At 50.7% G+C, this 14,324-nt stretch overlaps 1 protein-coding gene across 4 annotated transcripts in view; it reads left to right on the top strand.

Moving 5' to 3' along the window:
- The window catches only part of bcas3 (BCAS3 microtubule associated cell migration factor), a 192,095-nt gene extending 186,168 nt beyond the window's left edge, over positions 1-5,927 (top strand). For all 4 annotated transcript variants that reach the window (XM_029255214.1, XM_029255213.1, XM_018748625.2 and 1 more), the window contains one exon: positions 3,350-5,927. In XM_029255214.1, the coding sequence (XP_029111047.1) occupies positions 3,350-3,498 (149 nt within the window). In that variant the 3' untranslated portion in view covers positions 3,499-5,927. The remainder of the gene's footprint in view (positions 1-3,349) is intronic.
- The last annotated feature ends 8,397 nt before the right edge of the window (positions 5,928-14,324 follow it).

Here is a 14,324-nt window from a genome sequence, read left to right as displayed (position 1 = left end):
GTGTCGACGACGCTTCCTCCGCGGGGCGTCATCACTGTGGCGTCTGCGGGTGACAGGCGACCGGAAGAAGATGTGTCCGTTTTGAGCTCCGCAGATCGCCGGCCGTGACGCGTCAACACCCACCCACGTCGGGAGCGGCGCCCACCGACACCCGGCGGGGAGGGAGCGCTCTCCGATCGATTGTAGCTCCCGAGAGCTTTCTTCTCTCGTCGTCGTTATTGTTTTCCGTAGAACTCCGAGCGGACCTGCAGAAAGCGAGCGTGCCGACGAAAAGCGCCCGGTAGTTTTATATGGAGAAGAAAAGAGAAGCGGTTGCAGCGAGTAACCTCCGGCGCCGCGCTACCGGCACAGGACGGACCTTTCGAAGGCGGTGCTCGATGGGGGTTCAAGGGGTGACTCGGCGAGACGAAGAGCGGCCGCATGCCCCCCGGGTCCCGAGCGCCGCTCTAATGACGGCTGATTGCGGACGAAGCGCCGCGCCGTTTATCTTGCCGGCGAAGGCGGCGCGGCCGGGGAGAGGAGCTGTGACGTGCGAGCGCTAACTGGAGCCAGCTGGGAGCACGGCGAGATTAAAGTTAAAACAAAAAAAACAATCAGCCGGGATAAGTACGGTATTGGTGTGGGTTACTGCCTTCATCTCTCGTTCCCATTACGGGCCCTCTCCTCCGGCTGCTCCGGCGAGGACGTATAAATTGGGCCCGGGCGACTTCTCGCTCACATTTACGCTGGCCCGAAACCTCTGATTAAGAACCCTTTGTTTCCTTTGATCCTCGTTTGGTTCCTTCTTAATGCCGGGGTCAATCTATCTCCATCAGCGGAAATGTGTTCTGCATCAGAGCGCTCGGCGGGGCTGGTACCGAGCGTCCGCGCTCCCGTTGCCCTGTCCTTTACCGCGGGAAAAGGCCAAACGGCAAAGTCGCTTCGCCGCCGGCGCGTGGATTTATATCTTTTACTGAGCGCGAAGTGAGAAGAGAGAGGTGTAAGAGGATTAAGATTATTCACAGCAAAGGGCCGAAGTCGGCCATATCTGGACATTCTGGTGTCGGGTTGTTAACCCGTTTTTTTTTTTTCTTTTCTTTTCTTTTGTTTTTTTTGCCCTCCGTTCCCCCCCCCCCCCCCTTCCAGTAGCCACCGTTCTCACAGCGAACTTTTGCACAAAGCCGCGTCTTTCCGCCAAGCGCGCGGCGACGGATCCGGGAAGCGCGCTACATCAGAGGTGCGAGAAGCCGTCGAGGAAGTAGATCCTTCGACGGCGGCCTGTTTGTCCGCCGAGGCGGACGGAGAGAAAGTGGCGGAACGCAAAGGGCTGCGGGAGGGCGCAGCGAGGTTCACACAAATACCTTTGTGCGAATATCTCCCACTGGCTGCACAATGAGCAGGATTAGGCTGCGCTAGAAAGGCGTTTAAAGCTTTAGCGTTTAGCAGCTTACAGGTTTTACAGTAATAAGCCGCGCTTGCATTCCTCTGGGACTCGACGTCCAGAGCGACTCCGGGAGCGACGCCGCGCCAAGGGCCGCCTGACCGCCGCCGATGTCCGCGCGGGCCGAGAGCCCGAGGGAAAGCGATATCATTAGGGCTTACGGGGCCGCGCGTCCCCGCGTCCGAAGGCGAGACGAGGGGGAAGCCCGAAACGGAAGCCGCTCGCCTCGCCGTCCGCCGCGCTCGAGCGCGCTGCTGTCTCGCGTGCCGCCGGCTGGACGGGACCGTATCGGAAAATAGCGAAACAAAACAAGGAGTTTCGAAAGCAAGCGTTTGCGTTTCGAGCCGTGGGCGCCAGTTGCTAGGAGACGATGTCCTATGTAATGAAGACGAGGGTTTCCTGTGTAACTTAATCGGCGCTGGAACGGCCGCCGAAAATCAGACAACTTTTCCACCTTGAAATTGACTCGACCCAAACGGTCCGTGAGCCGCCTGTCCGGCGAATTCGTCCCACGTGCGGACCGTGACCCCCCCCCCTCCTCGACAGGAGACGGATTGCCGCCTCACCTTTGGGTCATCTCGGTCGCTGTTTATTTTTGCATAATTGTCAGCGTCTGGTGGGGGGGGGCGGGGAGGGCGGCGTCGGGGCCACGCGGTCCTGCCGTCTGAGTGTCTGCGCAGGGCCTGAGGAAAAGCAGATCCCCTCAGCTCGCTTGGTGAGCTCTCCTGCCATACGATTTATGAACACCTGTCACAGGGGAATGTGGCTCATGTGCTCTCACCGAGGCAAACAAACACCCGCCCTCCCCCACCGTCAGTCGGAGAGAATGTGCCCTCACCCCCCAGGACCAATAGTGTATCTTCCAGTCTGGGTCGCGGTTGCTCTGGGCCAGCAGACCGGACCGCTATCCTCAGACTGAGGGTGCGGTGGGGGGGGGGACCTGTGCTGAGGACACTGCTACATGGCTTTTGCGATGGAGATGAGGCCCAGCGGCTTGTTGGATGTATCGCGTCCGCTCCCGGACACAGTGCTGCCGCAGTGGAGGATCGTGGGAATTCACCGGGCCCCCCGATCCTCGTGGAAGATACGCCGCGAAGGCGCAGCGACAGACGTCGCCTGCTTGTGGCTGGTAGCGGGTCGTCGCCACCAGCAGGGTTACAAAGGTCGCGAGGAGGGGCGCTCCTTTCCCTCGGGGCCGGCCGCGTCCGTGCAGGAGCGCGCCGACCGCCGGAGCTGCCTTTTTCGTGAGTCTGCGAGCTCCCGTGCGCTGCCGTGCGCTCGGCCCGCAAGGGCAACCCCCTGCAGGAACACGGCAACGGGGCGCACGGCCTGCACGTAGGGCCGTGTCTCCTAAAGGAAGGAGCCGTGCGGAAAACAAACAAACAGCTGTGTTCGCTTAATGAAACCAGAGAGAAAGTCCTCTTTCCTTAGTCATCGTCTAATGAAGGGTTTTTTGTACTTTGTCAGGCATCACTGTGTGGGTTTACTGCGGTAGTGGGGGGGGTCACTGCCCTTTGGAGAGGAGCATGATGTGAAGTACTCTAGAGCAACCTGGGCTTCTATGTCACCGTAGCTTAGCGTGTGGGGGGGGGGGGGGGGGGGTGAGTGTGGCACACTAGCGCTCCAGAAGGCCCTTTGATTACTTCCACGACTGTGTCTTCGCTGTGTGTCCCAACAGCAGTGTGTGCCAGGAAAGGTCAGTCCAAAGTGCTCCTTCATACATCTGGAACATCTGCATGGTTTGGTGTTCACCACTGAACTTGAGCACTCGCCGCTTAGCTATAGTTATATAATTGTACACACAAGTTATGTGATCATATATTTATACCACTACCTACTTGCTTGCGACGTGTGTGTGTGTGTGTGTGTGTGTGTGTGTGTGTGTGAGACCTGTGTCCGCTCTTAACCCTCGATGTGCTCCTCCCACAGAGCTCCAGCGCGAGGGCAGCATCGAGACGCTCAGCAACTCGTCGGGCTCCACCAGCGGCAGCATTCCTCGTAACTTCGAGGGCTACCGGTCCCCGCTTCCCACCAACGAGAGCCAGCCGCTGAGCCTCTTCCCCACGGGATTCCCTTAAACGCGGCGGCTCGCGAGGGCGCCGCAGCATGACTCACGGAAAGTTCCCGTTTCCAGACAATCCTGACATTTCAGCGCAAACCGCCAACACCCCCGTGGGTGGAACACCTCTCGCTCCCACGCGCCTCCTCCCACCTCCTCTCGCCAAACTCGTACCAGGATCCCGTAAGGTCAAACGGTCGGTGACGGGCCTTCGCGATGTCTCACGCGTCGCAAAGCTCCGCTCGCATCCAATCCGGAGCATTTGTTAGCCGTTAGTTATTTTTTCTTTCGCGTGCAACGGTTCCAGCGAATGTATTAGCGGGGTTTTATTTGGTGTTTGCAGCATTTCACTTATTTCCTGATGTTTCCGTGCACAGCGAGCACCAGCTGGCGAGGGCGCCTTTGGGTTCGTTAGCGCAGGCACCGGGGAAGGTCGCCAACCGTTCCGGCCCCTTCCGATCCGTCCGCTTCGCCTGCTTCGCCTGCTTCTGCGTGATCTGCACCACCCGCTGGGGAGAACCCCGCTCATTTCCATCTGTATGTGCGCGTGACCCCAGCGAGCTGCGCGTTCCCAGTTATGAAGAAATCCTCATAATTAGAAGTAGCGTTGAGCACTTAGTACATCGTCGCTGCAGGAAGTGATCCGTCTCCCGGTTGCACTACTGCTGCATTTGAGCTGAGAAACAAAACAATATTTCCTGCCCGTATGGAGCAGCGACATTTTTCAGTAGCTTTACATTAGTTCAAATACAGCAGGCCATATTATATTCATTGCTCCTCAGAAAAATTAGTTTTCAATAGGTAATAAAGATTTTGACACACGGTGTTGACTATGTATTAGGATGTTCTATGTAGCGCTCTAGTGTAGCTGATGCACTCGTTCGGTCAGCATGTATATGGGCATCTCCTTTGAGCTTAATTCCAAGTCATCTCTCTTTTTTCTTTGTCTCTTTTATGCATTTGAAGATGTTTTATTGCATCTCATGGGTTGCGGGTCGATTGCTTTCAATAGGAAGTCAAGGGACGTTGAGGGTGAGGACTTCCTGCTGAAGCAGACCGCTGTTTTCCGCTCATTTCCAACGCAAGCGATCGGCTGCACGGATGTTGCGCTCGTCCTCGGGGTGCCGAACAGGACCGCCGCGCTCCGGTCTGCCCCTTCGGCGAAACAGCAAGCTTGAGTTTTTAACAGCATGTCGAGAAATGCAAGCAACTGAGCCTACCGTGGAGAGAGGTGGGGTCTAAGGGTGGGCGTGGCCTAGGAGTGGGCCTGCTCAGTGCGACACACACACACACACACACACACACACACACACAGATCCCACCCCCCCCCACAGACACGCCAGTTTATCAGCCTCCTCCACAGCGTTGAAAAGAAACAATAAAAAAATTGTCATAATTCAGCTCCTACAACTGAACTGCACTGTAATTTACTGTATTCTCGTAACATCAGAAATGATCGCCTTTAATGATGTGATGATTTTAAGAGGGGGGCGGGGCACACCGAAAACGGCGTTGAACGACACCTCAGCAGGACGGACCGTTTTTGCACACTGACAGTTAGATGGAGTCGAACGTGTGGAGAGGGTCGCTGTGGGCCGTTGACAGCGTCCTCCTGCTCCACTGGACCGTACGGTTCATTTTGTACGATACCAAGTGAGGAATTCATCGTTTGCAATAAATCCTTCCGATTAAAGTGCAAAGGCTTTGAAATGCTGCACGTTGTCTGATTTCTTGGGCGGGGAGAGTGCGCTGCGCTCACAGTTAACGTTACCTGGTGTGAAGCACGACTTCCTCACTTTGCCTTCACTTCATTTGCTCGTGTGACGCTTCGGCGAGGAAGCGTCCCGTGTGTTTCTGCAGGGCGATGCCGAGCGCCTTCCGTGACCTCCTCGGACGCGTACGACCGCGTGTTCCCCTCCGGGATGTGAACCCCTACCGTTCTGGTCGAAGCTCCGCTCCAACCCCCGCACCATGTGTTACTCACCCCTGTCTCTCTTACCTTGTGACTGAATCTGAAAAGAAATTTAAGATACCATCTGAGACAATTTGCCAGTTTAATATTTTCTATGAAGCACCACATTACCAAAAGTGTGTGGAACTGGGCAGTTTTACCAAGTGGGCGATTCGGGCGATTGATCGGCTGAAGGTGCCGTTGAGCATCTGGTGAACATTCAGGGAGGGAGAGCACTTTTTAAAACAAAGTTAATCTGTCTTTCCTCTTTAATTCAAATGTTTTCGAAATGGTCAATTGGACCCTATTTTGTAAGCTGCTCCCATCAGCTGAGGCCAAAATTCCTTTCTGCCTCCAGAATCATTCAAACCCATTCTTGTCTCTGTGTGTGTGTGTGTGTGTGTGTGTGTGTGTGTTTATATACACCTGCAAAAGAGATGAAGCACATTTTAACATTTATTCTTTCATCTGACACTTTTCTCCAAAGCAACATAAATTGTTGAGCTACTTACAGTTATTTACCCATTTATACAGCTGCGTAATTTTACTGGAGCAATTCAGGGTAAGTACCTTGCTCAAGGGTACTACAGCTGGAGGTGGGAATGTGAACCTGTGACCTTTGGGTCCAAAGCAGCGGCTACAGACACAATGAGCTGATTGGTTGCTACACTCTAAAGCAGCCCTAACAGGACGTTAAACACAGTCAAAAAATAAGATCTTGTGTTAAAGCCTCAGACAGTCCTGTCCTACGTGGATGACCGACAGGAGCGACTGACCTCTCAGAGGTCAGTTAACAGGGAGGATCTCGGACATCGGGGCGACTCGGATCGGTTTCTCGCATGAGCCTCTTGGCGTGTTTCAGCGCTCCAGGCAACCGTGTTCCGCACTCGTCGCTTCCCTTATAGATACGTTTCCATTGTATACCTGCAAATGACAGCACGTTTGCGTCTGAAACGCCGTCTTCGGCGAGGGCTCGTGTGCAGGGGCCGCGGACGAATAAGAAACGTCGCTACGCCTTCGTACCCGATTTGTTGTCCACCATAAAATTGTTTCAGTTGTTCCAGCAGCAGGAGAACTAAGACAAAGGTGACTGTTTTTTCACGAACCTTTATTGTGAGACCAAGCAGACTTCATCCACAGTGCGACCCAAGAAACCTGCTTTTATATCGATGTCACACCGAGTCATTAAACAGAAAATGAATAACTGTCCAAAGGAAAAACATGAGCAACTGTTGTTTCCCCACTCATACGTTCAGCAAACGTGGCTAAAAATAGCTCCCTTGTACCTTCATCTCTGCTCACCTTCTGCCATCGTACTGCTTTGAAACGAGGTCAAAAGGGAGCTTATTTAGTAAATTAACAAAAACGTAAATATTTGTATGTTTTCAACGTGCCGCTGTATGGAGGGCTTCGTCGCAACTGCGTGCAGGGTGTGGAGTCTGTCCGACGTGCGGAAATGCGCCGCGAGCACACGGCACCGGGTCAAACCGGGTGGGCGACGGGTCCGGGCCCGGCACAAGCACCGCCGCGCTCTCGCCTACTCTGGTTCGGACCCCCGGGAACCGGTCGCAGGCCTGTGGCGGGTGGGGGCAGGCGGCGAACCCGCGCCGCGCCGTGTGCGGCGGACCGGGGACGGCTCCTCGAAGGCCGATGGGGGAAGGAACACGCGGCACCTGACCGGGGCGGCGACGGAAAACACGGCAACACGGGCGGCGCAGCAGAGAGGGAGGCGATCATTAATGCCGTGAAGCTGCGTCGTGGGAAAGTGCGGCTTGTGGAAGAGACAAATAAGCTGCACAATGTTGGCCTCGAGATCAAAGAGCACAAATGAGAGCAACATTTTCTCTTGCAGGGAGACGAAAGCGGGGGACATTTGTTTTGCTTTGCAAAGGCACAGAGCTCAGAATCGTTTGCCGGGTTGCACTCGAGATGCGGCACGCGGCTGCGGCCGCCCCGCCGCTGACCTTTTGATCTCAGTCGGTTTCTTCCCGAAGGTGGGCGGCCGGGTTCGACCGTCCCTCCGACAGCTCTGGAAACGTCTCCTCTTACGTCCCCGCTTCGGCTCAGTTCAACCGTCCTCCGGCCCAAATCGCTATCGTCTACAACTCCTGACACTGCGGGTGGTTACCATGGTAAACTGGGGGTGTCCAGTGGCAGCGGTGCATGTCCACATGCAGCTAGCACACCCCCAGAGCGAACCACCCGGTAAGGCAGCGCCTGAGTCCTGGGGTCTGCCAGAGACAGCGGTACCGTGGGTGGGGGGGACACGTCCCTCCCCTCAAGCTTACACAACGGCCGCGGGCCACGTCCACCCGCCGGACACCTGACGGCACGCGTGGAAGCCACAGCTCGAAGCATATGAAGCACGCGCCCTTCGGCCGCTGGATCACCGAGTGAGTCTCCCTGGACGAGGAGACCAGCCACAGCCCCCGCCAGGGATCTCGGCGCTCCGGTCTCTCCGTCGTGGAGAGCGTTGCGCCCACCGCAGCCACTCTTAGACATGGACCCGCGCGGGGGGTTCGTCCACCGATGGCCTCATACGCAAACAGAACCTCATCTTCTCTCTTGAGACAGAAGGACAAAGGCTGAGTGAGAGGCATCATCAGTCGCAGTAACAGCCATTTTTACTGCAATTTACAGTATTACAACGAGCCGAATGGTCTTACACCGTAGTCAGATTACACTGCTATTTTTCATCTGTGCTGGTAAAATAATGGCCCATGCCAGAGTCCACAGTTTTCTTCGTATTCACCAGGGAGTTCATATTGTGTTTGTTTACCTCTATGTACCCTTACCACTCGGTGCCTGTAAATATTTTAAAAACCTAAACCAGGTGTCAGATTAGATTGTCTTCTTCTTCTATGAATTGATTGGGAACAAAACTAATAAAAATGTGAATAAAACAAAGAGCCATTTACTGCCCTGTGTGTGTGTGTGTGTTCGCAGCACAGCCCTCTGATTTTACTCACCATTGAGGGAAAACAAAAAAGTTCAGCAAAACAATCGGGTCAGATAATTATCAGTCGTTTTCTATTTCTATTCACTTTTATTTGCTCATAGTTTTGTTCCTGCTGAGTTCATGTGTGTAAAAACTGCGCTGCTTTGTTTACTGTATTACAGGAAAGAGGTTTTGTTACCAAACACAGATTATTTCATTATTTTATATATTTACTTTCGAATCAAGTTTACCTTTACACTGCATTTTAATGATGAAAAACCATTCCATTTTCAAGCCTCTTGTTCAGATAATAATAATAATAAGAATAATAATAATAATAATAATAATATACACCAACTTCTTGAAGATGTAGATTTTCCTCTCAAAATAAACACAGAGAAACGAAGAAGAAGGTATGCAGTTAATTCACACTAATATTTTCCTCTAAAATTATAACGTAAGAAAAGTGATGACATCATTGGTAAATGTGATCAAGTGTAAAAATGGTGCAGGTAAATTAAAGGGTCCTTTTGTTCGAAATGAGTGCTCTATATATAAAACACGACAGGTTCCGTCACATTTCATTTCTTTATGTTTCTTTATGTTTCGTTACTTCTTTTCTTCTTATCGCTTAGAATTGCAGCTACTTAAAAGTCCGTTATTTAAGGTATAAAACATGGTGACAAACCGATGCGAAGGATGTCGGTTCGTCCGATTGTGCAGAAATAAATTAATTTCCCAGCGGTGAAGCGCAAAGGGACAGAAACGCGCACCTGTGACACCTGAGCGCGCGCGGTGGTTTTATTATTTTTCATTCTCATTATTATTGGTGCTTTATCGTGCGTTCCTAGACCCCCACACCCACCCCCCAGAGCGGGTCTCTTTCCGGCACGCGCACGCACACGCGCACACACAAATTATGAGCGGTTACATTGGTTTATTTTCCCGAATTAAATCTCCAGGAAACGTTCATTAAAATGCGACACAGTTTCTTTGCTTTACTTTTTCCCTTTTTTTCTACCTTCTCATGATGATTTACTTTTCATGCTTTTACCTCCCATGAAAAGTAGAAAAGGTGAAGGATGGTTGCTTACATCTCACCTGTAGTGGCGTAAATCTCAACAGTTGACATGATAATGTGGCTCCTATCAGTCTGAAGTGAGTTCAGGACAAATTAATTAATTACTTTGTGCATTAATTAAAAACCTTAAGTGTCTGAACTGAACCAGCAAATACATTTAAAGAATTTTTTCTCACTAAATAAAGCACATAGTGGAAAAGCTGAAGAAAATGTGTTAAAGCAATATAAACAGGCGACAAAAATTTCTCCTTATTTTATATATACAGGCTACCAGAAAAATGTTGTCGTATCATTTATGTCCAGTCACTATAATCTCGCTGTCAGAAATGAGAACACTACAGTTTATCATTCTGTAGTTTCATTATTAACATAATTACCACTATTATTATTATCATTATTCTTATTATTATTATTATTATTACTGTCATTACTGATCTCATTTCTGCTTATTTCCAGTTCTGCAGCTAATGTCTCAGCAAACCTTAGCTTCCTGCAGATGGTGAAATAAAAGCCCAGGATTTCACTCTTTTTATCTGCTCTATAATACAGAATTTCCTCAAAACATTTTGGTCCCGTCAAAGGACACACGTTTCGCGCTCAACATCTGACTCTTTATTTATGGTCTCATTTTTTCACCTTTTCTTTCTGGTCAGAAACAAGTCCTGAGAACTGAATGTAGATTCCGGTGTCCATCGTCCGCTAATTTTGATTTCGCTCTTTCGGCTGATAAGGACAAGCGGTTATTGAAAATCGATGGATAGGTGGGTGTATTATTATTATTATTATTATTATTATTATTATTATTATTATTATTGAGAATGAGTTCTCGGTATATTATGTATTTCCCAACGGTGACTTTATTGCTGCTGAAAAGACGGAGAGAATAAAGCAGCTGGTGATGGAACTGTTAACTTTACGGTAAATACCCGGGTTCGAGGGAAGGGTCCACATGCACAGTACTCAGACACACGAAAAATGGACGGAATCATGTACTGTGTGGTTCGCTACCTGCCATTAGACCGTGAACTCATGATGGTCAAATAAAAAGTTATTGTAACTTGTCCGCAGTGGCCAGGAAATAAACACCGTTGTACGGAATGACGTAAAATCATTACTTGATTTCGAAGTGATGGTGAAAATGTACACATTATTATTATTATTATTATTATTATTATTATTATTATTATTATATTTCCACGACATTAGTGGAACGGGTCCCGTTTTAAACGCAACCACTCGCACAGGTGCGGTGGTGAAACGTGAGCAGCTCTTCTCGACCGCACACCTGCACGGCACAGTTTGACCGGAAGTGCAACACGGTTAAACGCAACAAATCCCCCCCGCTCCGACCCCCGCTCCCCGGGCGCCAGTATGAACACGGTAACGCACAGCTCTGTACGGAGCTCTTTTGTTTCCACGAGCTCCCACGCATGAGCATCCCCCGCAGCGGAGCGCCTCGGAGCCGCACGGGTTAATGGTGCGTGCCAGGGTCACGCAGGGGGTTATAATTGAAAAATGTGCCCACCTGCTGCCCGCCGAAGCGGCCGAGCGCGAGGGGCCTCGCTGATCAAAGCGGGAGCGAGTCCGTGGGTGATGTCCACGTGGAGGAGGAGCAGCGGGCCCGGTTCCCTCTCGTTAAATTAGAGAGAACAAACACGCACTTTGAATAACTGCCCTGCAAAAACAAAAAAAAAATAAAAATAAAAAAAAAAGACAGAGACGTTTTTATTTGTGATTTTGCACGAGCCTGATGCGGCTCCGCGAAACGGCAGTTTGTGGCGCTTCAGGCGCAACATTAAGTCACTGTGAGTAAAAGATCAATCAGGTGTGTAAAAGTGGCATGAGAACCAACAACGACCCCCGACCCCCCTACACACAGCGGGAATCTTCCGACTTTAAACAGATATTAAATGAAAACACGAGTGTCGGGAAACAAACGCAACATTGTGAGCCCGATGATCCGAAGTACCTTCATCATCATCATCATCATCATCATCATGTGCTCCGAGTCAGGAGTCTCCCTCATTCACCCGTTAAAGTAGAGATTACTGAATAACCCAGAGGTCCGGACTGGAAGAAAAGAGCAGATATGGAAATTAATAGAGCGAATGGCCTGCAGGACTGACCACATGTCAGTGTAAAGTTCTGTTGTGGAAGAGAAGGAAAGCGGACAATCCCACACTGTCCCTACTAGTGTAAATGCAGTGTAATCCACTCGGAGAGCTCGGGTATTTACACTAGAGTATTCGAGCATTTCACTCTGTTATTTGATCTTCCCCTTCCGTGATTTCTTCGTGCCCTAAACGGTTAAAAACGGACAACGGGGGATCTGCGCGGGAACTGCGGACAGGAACGTGGCGAGAAATTCCCTGCTGACATTTTTAGCGCCCCCACCTGATACCTGAGGAAAAGTGAGGACGAGGTGTAGGTAGGTGTGTGTGTGTGTGTGTGTGTGTGTGTGCGTGCGGATTCCTTGTTCGCGCACCAGTTCGTTCGTACAAATATTAATAACTCGGTGAAGAAACCCGCAGGTCTTCGATGTTTCCTTCCTTTTCCCACTAATATTCCTCCATCCAGCACGAACACGCGCGCTTTTCGCACGACGAGTCCACTGTCGAGGCGCTTCTTACAGTAACTGGGTTCGGAAAAGAGTTTCTCGGAAACATTTCTGCACTTTTTTAACCCGCAATCTGCGCTCCCTTGGCGAGCGGCTCCTTCACACCTGTTGCGCTGCGCACGTGATTCTCTCTAATGACGCGCGGGTGGAATTTAAGGAATAACCCTCAGGAAAAAAAATAAATAAATAAATAATGCACAAGAAAACTTGTTCTGTGGTCACTGCCGTCGCTGGAGTTTGGGAAAAAAAAGCGATAGGAAACAAACCAAGAAACCAGTTAGTCACTAAAAACTACGCGAAGAGAGAAGGACGGAGCGGTGAACGCGACTGGACTCACCGGGACGCCGCTCATGTGCCGCAGACACACACACACACACAGAGAGAGAGAGAGAGAGAGAGAGAGAGAGAGGGTGGACGGGGCAGCCCGCATCTATGGGGTATCGGTGGGGGGGGGGGTTGTGCGTTTAGATCTGTTATATGTGCACGAGGTTGGCATCCAGGCATCCGCCTGTGAAAAGCGGGAGTAGGGGGTGTACGGGGTGTGGGAGCAGGGGTAGGTGTGGGGGGGTATGGGGGGTGTGGGTCCACTGTTTCAGCCACCAGAGCTGCTTACGAGACTTGTTATTTTTCATCAATCAGTTGCAGTTTGTCCGCGAGGGGAGTGGGGGGTGATGTTGGGGGGGTTGTGGGGGGGGGGGCACCCGGCAGCCCCGCTGGCTCAGGTCACTGAGACAACGTGCGCGCGGAGGAGAGCAAATTGCGCAAAGTCCGCAAACACACTGGGGGCAGGAGGGGGATTAAAAACAGGGGCTTTAATGAGACGAGGGCAAATGCAGAGGAATATAAACAGAGCAGCGGAGAGAGAATGAAAGGGCTGGAGGGGGAAGAGGAGGAATGGGGGGGGTGGGCTGGGGTGGGCTGGGGTGGGGGTGTCTGGTGCAGGCGCTGCGGATCCATGTGACAGCGGGAAATATGAAGGACTTTGACAGGTCTTAAACGGTCTGGCGCCAAAGCTCCAGTCTACTGGCTAAATATAGCGGGGGAGATGATGCAGAGAGATGGGAAGAGGAGAGATGATGAGAAAATGAAGAGAAAGAGTAACAATGTGGGGGGGGTAAATCAGAGCACAAATAATTTAGTGACAAAAAATCTTTGGTCTTCTTGTTTTCCGGGACACATTAATGCATCAGGTCACTTTGCTCTCCTTTTCACAGAGACTTTTTTTTTTTCCCACACTTATATGTCACTTTGTCACGCGCTGGAACTCCCCCCAACACACACACACACACACACACACAAATAGGCAAATTATTTCAATTCAGATGACAAAAGAAAGATGATAACACACTGATCCGTGGAACATCGTGCTGGCGTCACGAGGAACACACACTCCGACACACGCTGAGCGGCCTTCTCTGCGTGACGAATGTGTGTTAAAACGGCTCTAAACAGAGGATTTGCGCAAACTGGTATTTTTATATATAAAATGAAAAGATTTAACAGAATGTGAATTAATCCCAGCAGGACCGTGATAATACAACAACACCGCGGTAATACCCTAAAATGTGATGTCACAACACTGTGTTAATACCCCAACATCAGGATAATACCCCAAAAGTGTGGTAATACCCCAAAAAATGTGATAATACCCCAACACTGTGGAAAAGCATAACGGTGTGACAACGGCCCAACACTGTGGTAATAACTTAGCAGTGTGGTAATACCGCAAACACTCTCATAATACCCCAGCACTGGGGTAATAGTGTACCACAGAGAGTGAGATAATACCCCAAGAGTACGGTAATACCTCAACACTGTAGTAATACCACAGACAGTGTGATAATACCCCAAGAGTATGGTAACGCCCCAACACTGTGGTAATACCACAAACAGTGTGATAACAGCACAGCACTGTGGTAATACCCCAACATTGAGGTACCAGCAGAAGCAGTGTGGTAAAACCCCGGCGCTCACCGTGGTAGCAGCAGAGCGCAGCACTTGGCCCTTCAGACAGTGTGTGTTCAGCAGGATCTCGAGAACAAATAAATGGAGCATAATTACAAGAGCTCTGTTGATATAATTAGCTCGCAGTGTGTACGGATGGAAAACCATTAACATTCTCCATGTGCTCTTAATCTTTTTTCCACTGAAAATGTTCCTTTCTGACAAGGAGCAAAACAACGCGGGTGTGTGATTGTGTTTCGGTGTGTGTGTGTGCGCGCGCGCGTGCGTGTGCGTGTGCGTGTGTGTGTGTGTGC

Source organism: Scleropages formosus, chromosome 10, assembly GCF_900964775.1.
Source record: "Scleropages formosus chromosome 10, fSclFor1.1, whole genome shotgun sequence".
Taxonomy (NCBI): Eukaryota; Metazoa; Chordata; class Actinopteri; order Osteoglossiformes; family Osteoglossidae; genus Scleropages; species Scleropages formosus.
The sequence above is the reverse complement of the archived record's forward strand: the minus strand, read 5'-3'. Positions and strand labels throughout refer to the sequence as shown.